Below are 22394 nucleotides of genomic sequence, written 5' to 3'. Positions count from 1 at the left end.
CTCAAATTTTTAGATCGTATCTACTGAAATACTGGGTAAAAAAAAGATATTAAAGTAACTTCGGGTCAACCTAAAGATAAAAACTTAAAGTAGAACGTGTTTATTATTATATATTGTTGAATCCCAGTGACTGTTTTAGGACAAACTAAAGACTCTTTGATTCCACAGTGACACATATTGTGGTTTTTCAATATATGGAATTTGAAGCTTTTTTATATTCAGATATTCAGCAATTAGAGCCAACTTTCTTTGTATTAAATGAATTAAATTTAATTATGTTATAAAGTTTAAAAAAAACTCAAATATGAATGCATGAGTAATAATTACATTTAATGAGAAATAAATATATATATGTATTTTAAATTTTTTTTAACATATTTTACACTTTGGAATACTATTAAACTGGATGTGAGTTTGTTGCTTTTAATGAAATAAAATTTTATTTTATTAAAGTAAAATGCTGCTCATACATGAATACATGAGTAACACTAAATCATGTAGCATAAATATAGTTGTTTTTTTATTCTTATATTCAAAAATTAAATTAAATCCAACAACAGAAAATAGAGAAATTATCTTGAAAGATTTTCATGTTAAAATGCAAATCCACTTTTTTTTTAAAAAGTTTGTCTTACAACTTAAGATGTTACATATAGAAAAATGGCGATCGAATATGAAGCTTTTTTATATTAAAATATCCACCAGTTAGTTGAAAAGAAAATTGAACTATTTTGAAAGCCAACTTTCTTTGCTTCAAATGAATTAAAAATACATTGATTAATGTATTAAAATAAAATATTGCTAAAATATGAATGCATAAGTAAAAATATATCAAATTTGAGAAACATATATATATATATATATGTATATATATATATATATATATATATATATATATATATATATATATATATATATATATATATATATATATATATAAAAACATTTCTACTTGCTTTACACTTTGTGATATCGTTGAACTGGATGTGAATTTGTTGCTTTAATTAAATAAATATAAATTTTTTATATATATATATATAATTATGTATATATATATGAATACATGAGTAATACTAAGTCGTATAGCATAGATATAGTTTAAAAAAATATATTGGATACTTATCTCCATTACGCTTTAAGCTGTTGCCTATAGAAATATGACAATCTTATGGAATATAAATCTTTTCCCTTTTAATATATCCAACAGTTGATTAATCAATTCTGTGGCTGATAGAGATATATGTAAAAATTATAGCTCATTTTTGTTGGATGAGAATTCATTGCTTTGCCTTGCAATTTAATGTAACAGTTAACATAAAATTCTGCTCATACGTGAGTAAAAAATAAAGTAATTCTGCCATTTGTAATAGTAAATGTAGACTTATTTCTATTTTCCAGAGTGTATTTCTCTGTGTGCTTTAAGTAAAACTTTAATTTTTGAGTATTTCTGCAGTACACTAGTAGTACTTCTAATTGAGTAAAGGCTGTGAATACTTGCTCAGAGGTAAACAGTGGTGCTGCTCTCTGGCGCCCAGCAGAGGGCGATAGAGACAGCACAGCTCTTTGTACTGCGCATGCGTGCGGTTGAAGGGAAAAACAAACTTCCTGGGCGACAGGTGATTAGAAAATGTTGGAAACGAAGCTGTTGGAAGGGATGGCCTGAAGCAGCAGCAGACGGTCACATTCAGCGGTGAGCAGGTTTGTTTCACGCATTTCACGACGGTTATTTTCATTTCAGCACCGGACTTACGGTTATAAAGTCACCAGCTAGTTGGGCAACGTTAGCATCTCCATTCATTTACGTGCTGTTGGTTAGCAGAAAGCTAACACGTTAGCTGAACACGGAGCGAGTTTTTAAGCGTTAACAGAGCTCCTCAGCCGCTTGACATCACTTTTAGGGAGCTTTAAACGCCAGAAAACCAGTCGTGTGATGGTTTTATCAGCTAGCTTAGCTCGTTAAGTCGCTAGACAGCCGTTTGTAGCCGGTTTTATTAACGTGAAGCAGCTAATGTGAAGGTTTCCACAGCTGAAAACAAATTATTTTTATGATAAGTTACTCAAGAAAACCGGACCGTTTCTACACATTCTGAGCTTCTGAAATGACGGGTTTAGCTTTATATCTGTACATATTTAACATCTTTGTGGGAAAACAAGATGTTTAGCGACGTAAGTTCTGATTAGCATTTGAGGCTTTCCTCATTTGTGTGATATTTGATCAACTTAAAAACGAACCAAATTAACTAAATAAGTAGTAGTTAGTCGTAGCTCGACAGCTCTTTGCTTCAGTCCTGTCAGCAGGAAGGAAAAGAAGACTATGATGTAATGTACAGTTCTTTGTTTATACTTTAATGTGCTTTAAGAGCTACTTCTACTATTATAATGGTTTAATAAAAGGCTTTCCAAAATTCTTATTGGATTCTTTCCGACAGAAAATGATTCATGAGTAGTTTCCCCTCACTGTTTAACATAAGATTAGAGTCCCCTTCATTGTCATTGCTCAGAGTATTAAAACAACAAAATATTAAGTTAAGCCAGCTTGCTTACACAAATATAAGCTTATATGCATAAAACTTGAATATAAATAGCAGTGGTTTGCAGAGAAGTAGGAAATACAGTCAAATAAAGACAATTGTGAGGATATTGTTAGGTTTCTAAAGTAAGTAGAGTGTAGAATAAACACTAGGACTGAATGATTTGAAGAAAATATCTAATATGATGTATATTTTTTCAAATTTCAGTTCAATATTCAGAATGTAAAATATTTAAAAGATGTGACCGAGCATTTCAACATGAAACATGAACTATTATGTGAATGTCACACACGTCAATTTGCTTAACAACCGACAACAGTTTAAACCCGGCCTGAAATGCAGCCTTGGTTGTTTGCTAATTGCATTTTTATAGCTCTATTTGAAAACTTATCAATGATTCAGTAAACCATTGCAGCTCTGGTGTTCAGCTGGGTTCAGATCTGCTGCCTGTTAGTGTTGTGTCACGTTACTCAGCATTTTTTGTGCTCCCCAAACTACTAAGTCTGCTACAGTTGTTCCTGTAAAGGTAGTTTATATTGTTTAATAATAGGAGTGTGGTGGTGGATAATTTTTTTTTGACATATGTGGTTTATATTTGGCACTGGAGATCAATTTAAACTAGCACATATTTTATTTGTATAGAGACGAGGATATGGAGATCTTTTGTACATGGTTGCTTCTGCTCAATGTCTTTGAATGGTTGACACTGTTTACATTGCTGCTCTGAGGTTTATTATGAATTATAAAGTGTCAACGCACCACTGTGAGTTCTATTCTGGGGTTGGACGGCCAACTTCAGCTACCAGAAGGATCCATCATTGGTTTACTTTCATATCTAAGACAATACTTGGACTACTGCCCACCTACATTTGTTCCTTAACTGCACAGAAAAGTGCTGATCTTTACTCTCTCTGTTCACAAGATCAATTGCTGCTTTCTGTTCCATATGTCCGTACTGAATCGGGTAAAAAGGCTTTAGTTTACTCTGCACGTTTTGCATGGAAGATGCTGCAGAAAGACCAGAAACTAACTGAGTAAATCTCGTTCAGCGCTTTTAAATCCAAACTGTCAGTTCTTAAGGAGAGACTCCACAACATGTGCTTGTTTTTCATAACTCGCTTGTAAATTTAATCTTTTTTTTTGTTAGTGTTTTTGTTGTGCTTTAACTGTGTTTCATATTTGCTCTTGAAAAAGAGGTTCTTAATCTCAGTGGGATTTCTCCTGGTTAAATAAAGGTTAATAAATAAATAAGGATGTAGCACGAATCAATCCCACATATATTGCAGCATTTACATATATACAATGTGCGGCTATTAAAATAAACAAATATATATAATACAATGAAAAGTATATAATGAGACGGTCGTTCTACAAGTTGAGACACACCATGTCTTTACCAGTCTGCTCAAAATAAATAGAACTGAACTGAATTAAAGCAAATATCCACCCCTTAAGGATATTTTTAAATAGTACAAGAATAAAAGTGCTTAAAGGACCATAATGTACAAAATACAGAAGGGACAGAGTAAAATCAAACTTGACAAAAAAACAAAACAAAACGTACAGGACACTACAAGATACAAAGATGCAACAAAGCCCCGTAAACAATAATTATTCAGGACTTAATTGCTGAACATGTTGAATTTAAAATGATCCAGTTTGAGTTCTGTGGGTAAACAGTTCCACACATTAATCTCCTGATAAGAACAGAATCATAAAACTTTTTAAAATTAAAACAATAAATCCTCATTTGTTTGTCCAGATAAGGATTTATGTAACGTCAGCTCATAGTGCCCATAAAGTAGAACAATTCATTCACCAAAACAAAGAATACAAATATACATAAGATAAATATAACGCACACAAACAAGGTTGCTTTTATTTTTTAATTTAACCAGGTAAGTTAGTTGAGTACTGATTCTCATTTTCAGTAACGACCTGACCAAGAGGCGGCACACAAACAAGATGAACAACAAAAACAGATGACATGTTCAGCAAATCACACAATTTTACCAGACTAATTACACCATGATTTGTAAAATTGAAAGGCTGAAAGCAGCTGCAGTGGTCCTGAAGTGTTACTTTAACTGATTTAGTTTTTTTTAATAACAAGCGCTACGTATGAGGTGAGTTTTAGGGATTGTTGCCGAGAGTTGCAGTGATTAGCGGCAGAAAACTGGAGATGGAGACAGACTTTGGGAATGTGGAGGTAAATGAAACTGTTAGAACGAAGAGTACAGGTGGAGTTATGAAGTGTTGGTGTGATTTCTCAGAGTAACCAGAGAAGGAGAAGACATGGCCTGTGCTCGAGTCCCTCTGGATGAGCAGCAGGTGACTGAACCTGGACCACTGGGGAAGGAACGAACACTGCCTGCTCTGGTGAGTCACCTCATGATTCCTGCAAATATTTCACTCTTCCAGCAGTTTGTGATGCTTCAGGAATCACCTCTTTCCTTCTCACAAAGACCGTTTTATCAGAATTAAACCTGCTGCTCTCTGCTCCCCCGTCAGCACCCAGAGAGAGCAGAGGACCGATGCTTTGTGCCTTATAAACCTCCTCCAGAAGAAGCCTCTCCTGCCGAGGTGGAGGAGTTTTTAGAACGTGCCAAATTCATCACCGAGGACCTGGAGTGGCTGCTGGCGCTGCCTCACGACAAGTTCTGGTGTCAGGTACGAGACCGTTAACATGTGGAGCATCTGGGGCGCCTCAGAAGCTCAACTGGTTGATATAAACAGCTGCTGTAGTCCCAGACGCAGCGGTCATGGGTTTGAATCCAGCCCACGGCCATTTGCTGAAGGTCTTTCCCCGACTTTACTCCTCACTTTTCCTGTCTCTCTCTCTCTCTCCACTATCCTATATGATAAAGGCTAAAAAGGCCAAAAAATTACATTAAAAAAACCCAAAACAAACAAAAAACACGTGGAGCCACATTTTCTTCCCATCCTGTTCACTACTGGAGCTGGTTAAATGGAAAATCCCTCCACCAGCAGATCTGAAAGACATTTTTGAAGCATCACCGAATGACATTATTTATTTGCGCTAGAAACTGTAAAAAACTGTGTGATTTTCAGCTTTCTGGCTGTCTTGTATCCAGTCATCTCTAACATGCTGTTCTGTCAGGAAATTTAACCAAATTTAGGCTCAAAACTGTGACATTTAATTGACAAGAAAAGCACTCAGACAGTGCAGTACTCCCACAAGGGTGCTCAGTCGTATCATTTCCAATGGATGATATCTTGAAAAAATCTGCACTTCACAGCACTTTAGAATTTAATATAGATGTACCCACAAACAAAATGACCTTGCACTGAGCACAGATGTGTGTTATGCATGTGTACAGTATGTACGGATATTGAATCATGTGACCTAAATATGTAGCAGGCGGCGGGAATTGATGGGACTCAGAAACACCTCCACAATTTAATCAGTTGTTCCTTGTATCATTTCTGATGGATAAGTCCTGATAAATCCACAGCGGTGGATTGTAGTAGGATCACAATCATGTGATCATCAGCAGGCAGCTGATGTAGGGTTCACTTGTTGTCATGGTTACAATGCCACTATCTCGCAATGATACAGAAATCTTTAACAAATCCATGGATCCAGACTATAAGCCGCATCACTGCCAAAATCTAATCACTTGGTCCTTGTGTCATTTCTGACCTTCCCTGAAAATTTCATCCAAATCCATTGGTTTGTTTTTGAGTAATGTTGATAACAGACAGACAGACAGACAAAACTACACCGATCGTTGCATAACTCTGCCGTTCCTCGGCAGAGTAAAAAGTCCTTCATTCTACATGCCTAATTTATTAACTTCACTGGACCTCCCTAAAAAAACTAAAACTTTTGTGCTCCTTGGTGTAACTGTGAAGCTGTGATTGATACAGCTGTGAACAACACACACGTCAAGATGTTACGGCTGAACTGCAGGCTGTGTTTTTTGTTTTCTAATGATTTATGGCATTATAACTAAATCATACAGCACAGAAGACATTTCTGAGTTCTCTCTCCTTCTAGTCATGGTTGTGTTGTTTCCATAGAGGTGCAGGACTTTATATTGCTGACAAGAAGAAGCTGCATTAGGAACTATTCTGGAGCTTTCCCCACAGATTTTCAATAAACTTGATGTCAGAGTTTTATTTTTTTGTTCCGTCTTTTCCCCCAGGTCGTGTTTGATGAGTCTCTGCAGAGATGTCTGGACTCGTACCTCCATCACGCCCCTCGAGGCCTCGACCTCGCCGCCCTGCCGTCCTCTCCGGCGGTGGCCGACACGCAGCGCTCCGTCCATAAGGCGGTGTTCCTGACCTTCCTCAGGATGGCGACACATAAAGAATCAAAGGTGGGAGCCAGAGGTGATCTCCACAGAGGGAGTAATGAGCATTTGTACAGTTTTTAGTTAAATATTTACTTTGACTTCCCTCAGGAGCGCTTCATCACCCCAGCTGTGTTTGGAGAAATCATCTACGAGAACTTCCTCTTTGACATTCCCAAAATCCTGGATCTGTGCGTGCTGTTTGGAAAAGGCAACAGTCAGCTGCTGCACAAGATGATCGGTGAGCTTTTTGTGAAGATTCTCTTTAATTCTCATCACTGGTCTCTGTCACTTGTGAGTCTCTAACTTTGATGTGTTTCCAGAGAACGTCTTCACCCAGCAGCCGTCCTACTACAGCGACCTGGACGAGACGGTGCCCACAGTCTTACAGGTCAGATTAGATCAGAAAAGCACCTCTTTTAAAAATTCACCTGCAGGTTTAACAATATTTTAGGAAGTATTAAAGATAAAAATCAGTTTTTCCCTTTTATTGGTATTCAGCATTGAATTATGGTGAATTTTAGTTTGAGTTTTTGACAAGAATTTACCCCAAAAAAGACTCTTTCATGTCAAAGTGAGAACAGATTTTCTACAAAGTAATTCCAATTAATTTAAAATATAAATGATTGCTGTGGGTTTATTCCATCTTAAATCAACTGGAGCCTTTTCATCATAAATTATAACTATTTAAAATGGCATCTGTGGAGTTTTAGCTTCATATATCAAATATTTTCTTAGATAAAGTTTTTAAAAATTGCATTCTCACCTTTGAAATTTGAGGCTTTTTGAACAACAAAATCTCAGGAACCATTAAAGATAAAAGCCTTAAATTATCCCTCTTATTTCTCTACTTGTCATCAATTCAGAATCTGAAATATTCTCTGGTTATTGATACTTGTAATTATGACTGTTATAAAAGTTTGTCTGGTTTTCACAGAAGTGAATTCAGATTTAGAAATGCCATCATTCAGATTGTATGTTAAAATCTGATTTTTTTTCCTTTATCTTCAGGTGTTTGACACCATCCTGGATAAATGTGGTCTCCAGTGTGAAGGAGCTGCTGCCATGGAGCCGATGAAGCTGAACGCACACAAACAACCCACTGCCATGACCATGAGCCAGCAGGTCAGATCATTACTGCTAATATAGAATAATATCTGGTATTAATGTGTTGGTCTGAACGTCATAAATACGTCAAAAAAAAGACTACTTAACTCAAGTTGTGATAATAATAATTTCTACCTTTTATTAGATGAATGTCCTGAACTTAAACTTTCTTGGTCATTTCGTCTCAATTTCTTCTCACCTACTTCTGATTTTCCTTAAATTTTTATCGCATAAACTGAATATTTATGAAGATATTTTTGTAATTTTAGCTTGATCTTTCAAATGCTTTCGGAGATAAAATATTTGTATAATTTGCCAGTTGACCCACTTCCAGCCCATTTTTTCACACATGATGCTGCCATCTCCATGCTTTACATCATGATGCTGCCACCTCCATGCTTCACATCATGATGCTGCCACCACCATCTTTTACATTATGATGCTGCCACCACCATGCTTCATACATTGAAGTTTGATGCTGTTTGAACATCATCTCAGGAACTATGAAAGATAAAAGTCTGAAATTTTCCCTCTTATTTCTCATCATGTCATGAAGTCAGAATCTACAATATTTTCGAAGTAGATGTCTCTATTATGGGCGAGATGAAATATGGGGGGAAAAAAATTGAAGCGGTCATGAAAAGTCCCATCTTTTAATTCATATTTACAAATAAATTGATAATACAGAAGCAAACTAGTGATGTTTTTAATATGAAAAACTTGAATGAAAAACGAAATGTATTTTTGTTGAGCTTTCATAGCTGATTGAGCAGATATGACAAGTTGCGCCATAAAAACAAAAATATTCAGGTAAAATTGTCTGAATTGTAACAAGTGTTGGCCTGATTCTGGTTCACCGGTTTCTCTGTTCTGATATTTAACTCCCACTACTGCAGCTTCATGTATTGTCTTTGATTAAACGTGTTCTTGTTGTGTTTTCTATCTCAGGATCTTGCAGATTTAATTGCGTACCTGTGCGACTCCACCACCACCATCCATGCCTTCCTGGACATCTTCCCTGCCGCCTGCTCCAGCTTTTACTCCCATGGCTTCATCAGCAGGTAAATACAACGGCAGCGTCAACTTTCAGCTCTAGAAGTCAGCTGTGTCTGGGAAAAAACCTCATGTCGGTTGCTCTCTGTGCTGCAGACTGACCTCGTTTTATGAGACTGCTGTGCCCGACCTGGAGAAGGCAGTCAGGAAGAGAAACTTTGACCATAAAAGGTGAGAAACAGGAACAACAGGAAGGAACAGTGAATATGAGAAGTATTCAAACCCCGTGGAAGTTTTCTTCTTTTATTGCTTTTCAACATTTAATTATACTCAATGTAATTTGTCTTCTTTTGACAAGAATTTACAAAAAAGTCATGTCAAAGTGAAAACAGATTTCCTTTCAGTCTATTAATTCTGAATATAAAACATAGCATCCCTGCATCATGATGCTGCCACCACCGTGCTTCACATCATGATGCTGCCACCACCGTGCTTCACATCATGATGCTGCCACCACCATGCTTCACATCATGATGCTGCCACCACCATGCTTCACATCATGATGCTGCCACCACCATGCTTCACATCATGATGCTGCCACCATCATGCTTCACATCATGATGCTGCCACCACCGTGCTTCACATCATGATGCTGCCACCACCATGCTTCACATCATGATGCTGCCACCACCATGCTTCACATCATGATGCTGCCACCACCATGTTTCACATCATGATGCTGCCACCACCATGCTTCACATCATGATGCTGCCACCACCATGCTTCACATCATGATGCTGCCACCACCATGCTTCACATCATGATGCTGCCACCACCATGCTTCACATCATGATGCTGCCACCACCATGTTTCCCATCATGATGCTGCCACCACCATGTTTCCCATCATGATGCTGCCACCACCATGCTTCACATCATGATGCTGCCACCACCAGACTTCACATCATGATGCTGCCACCACCATGCTTCACATCATGATGCTGCCACCACCATGCTTCACATCATGATGCTGCCACCACCGTGCTTCACATCATGATGCTGCCACCACCATGCTTTATATTGTGATGCTGCCACCTCTATGCTTAAGCATCTTGGTGGCCTCCATCACTAGTCTCTTTGTTGTACAGTAACTTGGTTTTTGAGGATGACCTGCTCTCACCATATTTATTCCATTATTGTTTTCACTTTGACATGAAAGAGTCTTTTTGTAAATTCTTGACCGTGATTCAGTGTTGAAAAGCAGCTACCAGCTGATTGAATAACAAACTAATCCCTCCTCTAGTCTTCAGGACGACTTGTGGAAGCGACTTTCTCACTCCTGCCGTAAGATGGTGGAGATGACTCACCTGCTGCTGCATCACACCTGCCTACAGCCCATACTGGAGGGGTGAGACGTTTAAACTAAACATGCAGCTGAGCATGAAAAACGCTACACATAAACACAAACACTCATTAATTCTGTTGGTTCCCGTTGTCCTGCAGGAGAGAAAACATGCAGACGTCTTCAGAGGAACTCCTGCAACATTTCACTTCGTTTCTACCTGAGAAAAGGTGAGATCAGCAGGAGTTATAGTGAAGTCTGTTTACAATTTATAGCTTTTTATTTAACCGAACAGAAAATATTAAATGAAAAACATGAAGCAGCAATCAAACAATAACCCCAATGTCATTAAGAATTAATAAGTAAAACTTCATCTGATTTTCAGACATTGTTCATATTGTGTTTTTATTTTATGGTATCGTGGGTTTTTATTTATTTATTTTTTAATTTTGATAAATGAAAATATAGTGAAGAAATGGCAGCAACATCTGTTTTAACCTTATTGCTTTCTCCCACATCTCACATTGGATCTTTTTCTTTGTGTAAAGAACTAGAAAATTCTTCTTTAAATAATGAGAATAGCAGGGAAAGAATACTTTTTCATCAACTTTGTGTGCACGGTCATGAGAGGAGCAGTTAGTCATTTGTTAATTTAGATTTTTTTCATATTATAGATGAATATTCTGCAGAGTCTGGTTTCCTTTTTGTGGCTTTAGTGCAGGACTGGAGCTTCATGTCTGCTTGATTTGTGGTCTTTTAACTCCTCTCAATTCAATTCAATTCAATTCAATTTTATTTATATAGCGCCAATTACAGTCAAATTGTCTCGAGACGCTTTACAGAACCCATATGCCTGACCCCCAGAGCAAGCCAAAAGGCGACAGTGGCAAGGAAAACACCCTTTTAACAGGGAAAAAAACCTCGAGCAGAACCCGGCTCTAATGTGGGGGGACCCATCTGCCTGCTGGCCGGGCGGGTTGAGAGGGACAGAAGAGGTAGAAAGGTAGAGATAGAGGGATAGAAGTAGAGGGGTATAGGTAGAGAGGTAGAGATAGAGGGATACAGATAGAGGGGTAGAGATAGAGAGGTGGGGGGGTGGGACACAAGGACCATAAAACACAGCCACACATCTGAAGCATCCAGCATCCAGCTCTGGGACCAGGGACACTCGGAGAAAGGACACAGAAAGAAACAGAGTGAATGTAATGCAATAATGGTATATATAGTAAATACATAGGTAGTTAGAGAAGGGCTCAGTGCATCAAGAGAGGTTCCCCAGCAGCCTAGGCCTATAGCAGCATAACTAGGGGCAAACTAAAGGGACGTCAAGAGGGGAAGTCAGTTGTGCAAATGAAAACACCAGCATACCCCGTCAGGGTCCCCCAGTCAGCCCTAACTATAAGCTTTGTCGAAAAGGAAGGTTTTAAGCCTGGTCTTAAAAATAGAGAGGGTGTCCGCCTCCCGAACCCAAACTGGGAGCTGGTTCCACAGGAGAGGTGCCTGATAACTGAAGGCTCTGCCTCCCATTCTACTTTTAGAGATTCTAGGAACAACAAGTAAGCCTGCAGTTTGAGAGCGAAGAGTTCTGCTAGGATAATATGGTACTATCAGGTCTTTAAGATATGATGGAGATTGGTTGTTAAGAGCTTTATATGTCAGAAGAAGGATTTTGAATTCTATTCTAGATTTAACAGGAAGCCAATGAAGAGAATCCAATATAGGAGAAATATGATCTCTCTTGCTAACTCCCGTCAGTACTCTGGCTGCAGCGTTTTGGATCAGCTGTAGATATTTCAGAGAGCTATTGGGACAACGTGATAATAAGGAATTACAGTAGTCAAGCCTAGAAGTAACAAATGCATGGACTAGTTTTTCTGCATCACTCTGAGACAGGATGTTCCTGATTTTCACAATATTTCTCAGGTGGAAAAAGGAAGTCCTACAGATTTGTTTTATGTGCGAGTTAAAGGACATGTCCTGGTCAAAGATAACGCCGAGGTTCCTCACAGTAGTACTGGAGGCCAATGTAATGTCATCCAGAGTAACTATATGCTTTGAAAGCAATTCTCTAAGATGTTTGGGGCCAAATACAATGACTTCAGTCTTGTCTGAATTTAGTAGTAAGAAATTATAGGTCATCCAGGTCTTTATGTCCTTAAGACAATCTTGCAGTCTAGCTAGCTGATTAGTTTCATTTGGCTTCATAGATAAATACAATTGAGTGTCGTCAGCATAACAATGGAAATTAATACAGTGCTTCCTAATAATGTTGCCTAAGGGAAGCATGTATAGTGTGAACAGTATTGGTCCTAAGACAGAACCCTGAGGAACTCCATGATTAACCCTAGTATGCTCAGAAGAGTCATTGTTGACATGCACAAACTGGAACCTGTCTGATAAGTAGGATTTAAACCAGTCCAGTGCTGTCCCTTTAATGCCAATAGAATGTTCTAGTCGCTGTAATAAAAGTTTGTGGTCGATTGTATCGAATGCTGCACTAAGGTCCAATAAAATAAGTATAGAGACCAGTCCATTATCTGACGCTATGAGAAGGTCATTAGTAACTTTCACCAGAGCTGTTTCTGTGCTATGATGCACTCTGAAGCCTGACTGAAACTCTTCAAACAAGCTATTCCTTTGTAAATGTTCACATAATTGATTTGCAACTGTTCTTTCCAGAATTTTGGAGAGAAATGGGAGGTTGGAAATTGGTCTATAGTTGGCTAAAACATCTGGATCTAGAGTGGGCTTTTTAAGTAAAGGTTTGATTACAGCAACCTTAAAAGCCTGTGGTACATAACCTGTTACTAGAGAGAGATTAATCAGATCTAACATTGAGGAATTAATTAAAGGTAAAGCCTCCTTGAACAGTCTAGTTGGGATAGGATCTAAAAGACATGTTGATGGTTTGGATGTAGAAACTATTGAAATGAGTCCAGAGAGATGTATGGGGGTGAAAAATTCTAAATATCCATCTGGTCTTACAGTGCCTCTAAATTGAAGAAAAAGTTGCACAAACAGCCTAAATCTAAATTTTAACTGTCCGATTGTCCTCCAGGTTCTTGTCGGACTACGACGAACAGTTTCCCATCGCAGACGACATCAGCCTCCTGCAGCAGGCTCTACCCGTCATGTATCCTCCTCAGATTTACGTCTACGTGCAAACAGCTGTGAATTTCTATGAAAAAGTCGCAGAACCTGTGGTCTTCAGTCCACTTGTAGATTTATTTTACACCACACAGATTTACCTGCAACAAACCCAGCTCCTTCTGGGGTTAACTTTCATTATCACAGAAAGAGTTAACTATAGAAGAATTCTTTACGCCCAACGTGTGTCATAGGTCTCCTAAAAATTTAATTATTGCCTGATTTTCTCCTGTCATGAAAAAATCTTGGTTTGCCTCCCACACACACACACACAAAGACATTTTATGACCACGACTTGGGCTCCAGAATGTCTTTATTTCTATTTTTTAAAGATTAATTTAAGAAATAGGGAAAGGGAACACAATCTTCGGGGACCCCCAGCGAGGTTTGGAGAACTTCTTTGGTTATTTCTTCACCATTTTGGACATTTTTTAGTAATGTTAACGTCATCCTGGATGAATTTCTATTGTTTTGGACAAAGTTTGAGTCATTGTCAGCCATTTTTGACTCATTCTGGACACATTTTCATTAATTCTGAGAGGTTGCGAGTCGTTTTTGACACATATTTAGTGATTGTGGACAATTTTATGTCATTTTGTACCAATTCTGGGTCACTTCCAACAATTTTTGCATCATTTTGGTCAAACTCTTATTGTTTCTTCCAGAAATTAATAGAGACATTAGTCAGCATCTGTTTGATGAAATGTGGTTCTTTGGTTTCCTCCTTAACCTCCTGTTTCCCTCAGCGATGAGACCAGGACATCTTACCTGCTGCAGGGCGTTGAAAGTGCCTGGGACAGCGTTGGACGACGGAAACCTCAGATTCAGAGTAAAACCTCATCATCTCTGTTGTCCAATCAGGGCGCAGTGGGCGGAGCTACTGCTGCTGCTGCTTCGGGCGGATTTAAAGCTCCAGAGGTCAGAGAGCCTGAAGGAGCCGAGGCCATGCTGGAGGTTCCCCACAAAGGAAATAATGTGAGTTCTGTTATTATACAGAATTTAATTTAAGTTTTAATAAGGAATTTTCACGGATGGTGTCATAGGTTTGTTGATGCATTTAGTTATAAAAGGAGCTGCAGGTTACAATTAGTTTTATTTTCAAGACGTTTGCTCAATATTTTACTGTTTTTTTTGTCTGTAAAATGTCAGAAAGTTAAAGTAGTTGTAAAAAAAGACACGCATCAGCTTAAAATGACATCCTTAGATGCTGTATTTACAGTCCCACAACAAAATATTCAGTTTACTCTGTATGGAAAAGACATGCATTAAAAACAGTTAATACTATTCTTAGATAATCAGAATGGTTGATGTTGAATCATTAGATTTTTTTTTGGTACAATTACTTTAGTATATTTATTGAAACCATGCCAAAAAAACCTAAAAAGACACATGGTGGATCCAGAGAGAGTACTTTTTAAGTTGAGCCACTTTTTCCAGCATTTTTGAGCCCTCATAACTTCCAACGTGTGTTTGAAATGACCCATTAAATACATACAGCATTAAACTAATGAGTATCTACAACTGTGACAGCTTGATTTTGAATACTTTGTGTTTTTGACATTGGTCCAGGGCGCTGTGTGTCCAGTCAGCGGTGCAGAGCTGGAATCTCTGCTGTCGTGTATCAGAGATCTGCTTCCTGATCTGGGTGAAGGTTTCCTGCTGGCCTGTCTGCAGGAATACGACTACAACTCTGAGCTGGTCATCAACAACATCCTGGAGGACCGACTGGCCCCGAACCTGGACAAACTGGACCGAGCCATGCCGAGGTGATGACACGCACACTGTAGACTTCACATATGACGCTAATACTGATGTCCTGCTGAGATAATAATGTAGTATACAATAGAATTTGGTGTCACAGTGAGCATTAATGTGCAGTTTAATACCATTTTTTATGTGTTTTGATGCCTGAAGTCGACTCTGACGTCCACTTTTGTTAGAAACACCTCCTTGTCTTGACTTTAGTCAGGTTTTTTGTGTTATCTGGCTCAACGAAACCTAAAAGCTCAATCAGAAATAATGTGTGTTAATTAGAAGTCGACCGATATGGGATTTTCAAAGGCCGATGCCGATACAGATTTTTAAAAAAATTTTCAGCCGATGGCCGATATCTAAAGCCGATTGTAGAAGCCGATTTTTAAGGCCAATATCCTTTTTTTTTTTTTTAAAGCACATCGATTACAAAAGGCAATTTAAACACTAAAAGTATATATATATATATATATATATATATATATATATATATATATATATATATATATATATATAAATAAAAACAAATTAAATACACTGCATTTTCTCTCTTACCAAGAAACAAATCTCTTACCTGTTTTTTTTTACCAAATAAGCAGGTGTGGAGCGAGGCTTGTTGTTGCCTGGCTCACTCACTCCGCTCATGCTCCGCTCTCTGAGTGCTGGGGGTCCTTCTAAGGGAAAAGCGGTCGCGGCAGCTGCCCGTACGGGTGCCTGATCACAAATCGGCTTTTTATTTGTAAATATCGGCCGATGGCCGATATTGAAAAAAGTCCATATATCGGCCCAAAATATCGGCCGGCTGATATATCGGTCGACCTCTAGTGTTAATCAGATAATAGGTGTCAAGAAGGTGGCTATCAGCTTTTGTTGTTTGTACGTAGACATCTCCCACCAATGTAGGACTTAGCTGCATCAGAACACACTAAATAATCAATCTAATAACCACAAGTGTGCGTCAGTGTGTCTGCAAGGGGAATACATTCAACCCTTACACGGCCACGACCAAAATAAGTTGTCTCAGACTGAGTTCAGTGACATCCTCGGTGAATCTAGTAGGACCACTTTAAATTGTGGTACAGCAGGAGACTGACAGATATGCAGAATAAGCTCAATATGAAGCAAAAATTCCAAGAATGCTCCAAGATGCTCATGAAAAGCTTTAAAATTTTAGACTTTTGAGTGAGCAAGGCGACTTAAACTGTCCTTATATTAGTTCCCCCTTTAGTGTCTGTGGTCTTACAGGTTCAGTTTTTCTTGAGCTGACCTTGGAGCACACATTTTTGGGTAAATACATGGGGTGATGTGAATTTGACCTTGCTTCTCTTCTGTCTGTGTAGGCCGGTGAAAGAGGAGCTTCCATCTGTGCTGAACAACAGATCCAACGTGTTCGACGACGATGAGTTTGATGTTTTCCGCAGAGATCAGGTGGACATGTCCCGAATCTGGAAGGGCCGGAGGTAAAAAAACACACCAAAGACACTCACAGAGCAAAAGTTAAAAAGCCCTGAACTGCTTTGATGAGCTGCACAATTTAAACAATACACTGGTGGCCAAACGGATCCTTTTACCTGGTGTGTGAGGATTTAAAATCAAACTAAGATAAAGCCATTTGAGTCAAAGAAACAAACTTGTCCTTAAAGTTTAATCTGTATTGTTATTGATCCTGTAGGAAAGGTGAAAGTGCTAAAGAGCTGCTGAACGACAAGCAGCACATCGAGGATCAGAGAGCTCGTTATCAGGCCTACGAGACGGTGGTGGACGAAGTCATCATTGAACGCCTCTAAATTGAAGAAAAAGTTGCACAAACAGCCTAAATCTAAATTTTAACTGTCCGATTGTCCTCCAGGTTCTTGTCGGACTACGACGAACAGTTTCCCATCGCAGACGACATCAGCCTCCTGCAGCAGGCTCTACCCGTCATGTATCCTCCTCAGATTTACGTCTACGTGCAAACAGCTGTGAATTTCTATGAAAAAGTCGCAGAACCTGTGGTCTTCAGTCCACTTGTAGATTTATTTTACACCACACAGATTTACCTGCAACAAACCCAGCTCCTTCTGGGGTTAACTTTCATTATCACAGAAAGAGTTAACTATAGAAGAATTCTTTACGCCCAACGTGTGTCATAGGTCTCCTAAAAATTTAATTATTGCCTGATTTTCTCCTGTCATGAAAAAATCTTGGTTTGCCTCCCACACACACACACACAAAGACATTTTATGACCACGACTTGGGCTCCAGAATGTCTTTATTTCTATTTTTTAAAGATTAATTTAAGAAATAGGGAAAGGGAACACAATCTTCGGGGACCCCCAGCGAGCTTTGGAGAACTTCTTTGGTTATTTCTTCACCATTTTGGACATTTTTTAGTAATGTTAACGTCATCCTGGATGAATTTCTATTGTTTTGGACAAAGTTTGAGTCATTGTCAGCCATTTTTGACTCATTCTGGACACATTTTCATTAATTCTGAGAGGTTGCGAGTCGTTTTTGACACATATTTAGTGATTGTGGACAATTTTATGTCATTTTGTACCAATTCTGGGTCACTTCCAACAATTTTTGCATCATTTTGGTCAAACTCTTATTGTTTCTTCCAGAAATTAATAGAGACATTAGTCAGCATCTGTTTGATGAAATGTGGTTCTTTGGTTTCCTCCTTAACCTCCTGTTTCCCTCAGCGATGAGACCAGGACATCTTACCTGCTGCAGGGCGTTGAAAGTGCCTGGGACAGCGTTGGACGACGGAAACCTCAGATTCAGAGTAAAACCTCATCATCTCTGTTGTCCAATCAGGGCGCAGTGGGCGGAGCTACTGCTGCTGCTGCTTCGGGCGGATTTAAAGCTCCAGAGGTCAGAGAGCCTGAAGGAGCCGAGGCCATGCTGGAGGTTCCCCACAAAGGAAATAATGTGAGTTCTGTTATTATACAGAATTTAATTTAAGTTTTAATAAGGAATTTTCACGGATGGTGTCATAGGTTTGTTGATGCATTTAGTTATAAAAGGAGCTGCAGGTTACAATTAGTTTTATTTTCAAGACGTTTGCTCAATATTTTACTGTTTTTTTTGTCTGTAAAATGTCAGAAAGTTAAAGTAGTTGTAAAAAAAGACACGCATCAGCTTAAAATGACATCCTTAGATGCTGTATTTACAGTCCCACAACAAAATATTCAGTTTACTCTGTATGGAAAAGACATGCATTAAAAACAGTTAATACTATTCTTAGATAATCAGAATGGTTGATGTTGAATCATTAGATTTTTTTTTGGTACAATTACTTTAGTATATTTATTGAAACCATGCCAAAAAAACCTAAAAAGACACATGGTGGATCCAGAGAGAGTACTTTTTAAGTTGAGCCACTTTTTCCAGCATTTTTGAGCCCTCATAACTTCCAACGTGTGTTTGAAATGACCCATTAAATACATACAGCATTAAACTAATGAGTATCTACAACTGTGACAGCTTGATTTTGAATACTTTGTGTTTTTGACATTGGTCCAGGGCGCTGTGTGTCCAGTCAGCGGTGCAGAGCTGGAATCTCTGCTGTCGTGTATCAGAGATCTGCTTCCTGATCTGGGTGAAGGTTTCCTGCTGGCCTGTCTGCAGGAATACGACTACAACTCTGAGCTGGTCATCAACAACATCCTGGAGGACCGACTGGCCCCGAACCTGGACAAACTGGACCGAGCCATGCCGAGGTGATGACACGCACACTGTAGACTTCACATATGACGCTAATACTGATGTCCTGCTGAGATAATAATGTAGTATACAATAGAATTTGGTGTCACAGTGAGCATTAATGTGCAGTTTAATACCATTTTTTATGTGTTTTGATGCCTGAAGTCGACTCTGACGTCCACTTTTGTTAGAAACACCTCCTTGTCTTGACTTTAGTCAGGTTTTTTGTGTTATCTGGCTCAACGAAACCTAAAAGCTCAATCAGAAATAATGTGTGTTAATTAGAAGTCGACCGATATGGGATTTTCAAAGGCCGATGCCGATACAGATTTTTTAAAAAATTTTCAGCCGATGGCCGATATCTAAAGCCGATTGTAGAAGCCGATTTTTAAGGCCAATATCCTTTTTTTTTTTTTAAAGCACATCGATTACAAAAGGCAATTTAAACACTAAAAGTATATATATATATATATATATATATATATATATATATATATATATATATATATATATATATATATATATATATATATATATATATATATAAAAACAAATTAAATACACTGCATTTTCTCTCTTACCAAGAAACAAATCTCTTACCTGTTTTTTTTTACCAAATAAGCAGGTGTGGAGCGAGGCTTGTTGTTGCCTGGCTCACTCACTCCGCTCATGCTCCGCTCTCTGAGTGCTGGGGGTCCTTCTAAGGGAAAAGCGGTCGCGGCAGCTGCCCGTACGGGTGCCTGATCACAAATCGGCTTTTTATTTGTAAATATCGGCCGATGGCCGATATTGAAAAAAGTCCATATATCGGCCCAAAATATCGGCCGGCTGATATATCGGTCGACCTCTAGTGTTAATCAGATAATAGGTGTCAAGAAGGTGGCTATCAGCTTTTGTTGTTTGTACGTAGACATCTCCCACCAATGTAGGACTTAGCTGCATCAGAACACACTAAATAATCAATCTAATAACCACAAGTGTGCGTCAGTGTGTCTGCAAGGGGAATACATTCAACCCTTAAACGGCCACGACCAAAATAAGTTGTCTCAGACTGAGTTCAGTGACATCCTCGGTGAATCTAGTAGGACCACTTTAAATTGTGGTACAGCAGGAGACTGACAGATATGCAGAATAAGCTCAATATGAAGCAAAAATTCCAAGAATGCTCCAAGATGCTCATGAAAAGCTTTAAAATTTTAGACTTTTGAGTGAGCAAGGCGACTTAAACTGTCCTTATATTAGTTCCCCCTTTAGTGTCTGTGGTCTTACAGGTTCAGTTTTTCTTGAGCTGACCTTGGAGCACACATTTTTGGGTAAATACATGGGGTGATGTGAATTTGACCTTGCTTCTCTTCTGTCTGTGTAGGCCGGTGAAAGAGGAGCTTCCATCTGTGCTGAACAACAGATCCAACGTGTTCGACGACGATGAGTTTGATGTTTTCCGCAGAGATCAGGTGGACATGTCCCGAATCTGGAAGGGCCGGAGGTAAAAAAACACACCAAAGACACTCACAGAGCAAAAGTTAAAAAGCCCTGAACTGCTTTGATGAGCTGCACAATTTAAACAATACACTGGTGGCCAAACGGATCCTTTTACCTGGTGTGTGAGGATTTAAAATCAAACTAAGATAAAGCCATTTGAGTCAAAGAAACAAACTTGTCCTTAAAGTTTAATCTGTATTGTTATTGATCCTGTAGGAAAGGTGAAAGTGCTAAAGAGCTGCTGAACGACAAGCAGCACATCGAGGATCAGAGAGCTCGTTATCAGGCCTACGAGACGGTGGTGGACGAAGTCATCATTGAACCCGGAGACTCTTCCTCCGCCGCCTACGACCTCGACGACTACGACGACGAGTACGACGACACGTACGACATGAACCAAGTGGGAGCCAACGACCTGGACGGAGACACTTTACTGAACAGAAGGTACAGACCTGCTGTTTGTTGGTGGAGCTGAGACTCGGTGGAGCAGAATCTATTAAAAACCTTTAAATCTGTGTTTCCCTGCAGACCGTTCACCATCCCACAAGTGCTGAGAAAAGGAAAAGTAGAGGAAGAGGAGGAGGGCGAAGAGGAGCAAGAAGACGACACTTTACAGGTACTGAAGTCATTTAATTAACGTTCAGAAGTTTGGGGTAACCCAGACAATGACAAGGGTTTTCTAATTATTAGTGAACCTTTCAACACCATTAGCTAACACAATGTAGCATTAGAACACAGGAGTGATGGTTGCTGGAAATGTTCCTCTGTACCTCTATGGAGATATTCCATTAAAAATCAGCTGTTTCCAGCTAGAATAGTCATTTACCACATTAACAATGTCTACACTGGATTTATCATTCATTTAATGTTATCCTCATTTTCTTTCCAAAATAAGGACATTTCTAAGTGAACCAAACTTTTGAATGGCAGTGTAGATTGCAGTGAATCTTTAAAGCTCTAATAACGTTTGACTGAATATAACTGATCAGGGAAGCAAATTTTAAAACATTTCTTAAACTGATGATCCGTCAACAATTTATTGTTGAAATATTTTTTCTTCTGTACGTTGATAAAACCGTTTTTAATCGCGGACACTTGATGTGCAACTTGGTTATATTAGGACTTTAACCCTTTGATGCATAACCTGGGTCAAAAGTGACCCAAATCCAATGGAAAATGGGTATCTCCTGATGTGGTCTACGCATCAAAGGGTTAAAAACAGATAAACACCAGGGAACTGAATTGGCCACAAAATCTAAAGTATTAAACAAACGAGCTGCATTTTTCCACCTTAAATAACCTGTAATGTTATTAATCTCATTGCTGATCTACATGATGAATTGACTCAACTCCTGGCTTCTGTTAGCATTTAAAGTCTTAGCTTAGCATTAGCCAGCTAAGTCGGACAGTGACCAGATGCCTTTTTCACAAGCTGATTCTGCAGAATTCATCAACACGACTGTCACAGTTAGCAGTTAGACAGCGGGAAGGTCCTCGAACACACCTGTAACTGCCTTTAATTAAAGAGGCTCCACCTGGTGGCACTAACAGGAACTACAGTAAATCTACAAAACATTTTCTGACCGTTCAATTGACCCATGTCTTCTGCCTGATTGGTTTTTAAATTTCACAGAAATTAATCGATTGACAATTAATCCTAAACATCACTAGTGTTGTATTTTGTTCCTACAGGATGTATTTATGCATTTGGTGTAAATTACAGCAAGCTTAGTCGTGTTCCAACTTATGTTTTTCTCAAGCTAAACACCAGGCAAGTGCTGTTGAATGTCCTAAAAAGTAATAAGATAAAACAGCAAATTGTGACATGAAGTCAAATTATTTCTAGAGATTTAACACATTTACCAAACTTATTTTTCATGCAGATTATGGCCTTTGTGACCTTTTTATTTATTTTTTTATTATTTCAGAACAACACAAACAGGGACCAGTTCGTGCAGGATCCGGCTCTGCTGAGGGAAAGAGCTGAAGCCAGAAGAGCCGCCATGCAACAGAGGAAAGGGTAAAGACAACAGTCACT

General features: G+C 38.7%; 1 protein-coding gene across 1 annotated transcript in view; it reads left to right on the top strand.

Moving 5' to 3' along the window:
• Positions 1 to 1564: 1564 nt before the first annotated feature.
• ascc2 (activating signal cointegrator 1 complex subunit 2) overlaps positions 1565 to 22394 on the top strand; it is a 23286-nt gene continuing 2456 nt past the window's right edge. The window contains exons 1-18 of the mRNA XM_023266012.3: positions 1565 to 1690; positions 4805 to 4910; positions 5043 to 5201; positions 6701 to 6874; positions 6959 to 7088; positions 7171 to 7238; positions 7859 to 7972; positions 8903 to 9015; positions 9104 to 9178; positions 10250 to 10354; positions 10450 to 10518; positions 13347 to 13421; positions 14182 to 14410; positions 15005 to 15201; positions 16528 to 16647; positions 20573 to 20800; positions 20885 to 20972; positions 22285 to 22376. Coding sequence (XP_023121780.2) covers positions 1575 to 1690; positions 4805 to 4910; positions 5043 to 5201; positions 6701 to 6874; positions 6959 to 7088; positions 7171 to 7238; positions 7859 to 7972; positions 8903 to 9015; positions 9104 to 9178; positions 10250 to 10354; positions 10450 to 10518; positions 13347 to 13421; positions 14182 to 14410; positions 15005 to 15201; positions 16528 to 16647; positions 20573 to 20800; positions 20885 to 20972; positions 22285 to 22376 — 2258 coding nt within the window. The 5' untranslated portion in view covers positions 1565 to 1574. The remainder of the gene's footprint in view (positions 1691 to 4804; positions 4911 to 5042; positions 5202 to 6700; positions 6875 to 6958; positions 7089 to 7170; positions 7239 to 7858; positions 7973 to 8902; positions 9016 to 9103; positions 9179 to 10249; positions 10355 to 10449; positions 10519 to 13346; positions 13422 to 14181; positions 14411 to 15004; positions 15202 to 16527; positions 16648 to 20572; positions 20801 to 20884; positions 20973 to 22284; positions 22377 to 22394) is intronic.

The sequence above is a fragment of the Amphiprion ocellaris genome, chromosome 6 (assembly GCF_022539595.1).
Source record: "Amphiprion ocellaris isolate individual 3 ecotype Okinawa chromosome 6, ASM2253959v1, whole genome shotgun sequence".
NCBI classification, from domain to species: Eukaryota; Metazoa; Chordata; class Actinopteri; family Pomacentridae; genus Amphiprion; species Amphiprion ocellaris.
This window is presented reverse-complemented; position numbering and strand designations above follow the sequence as displayed.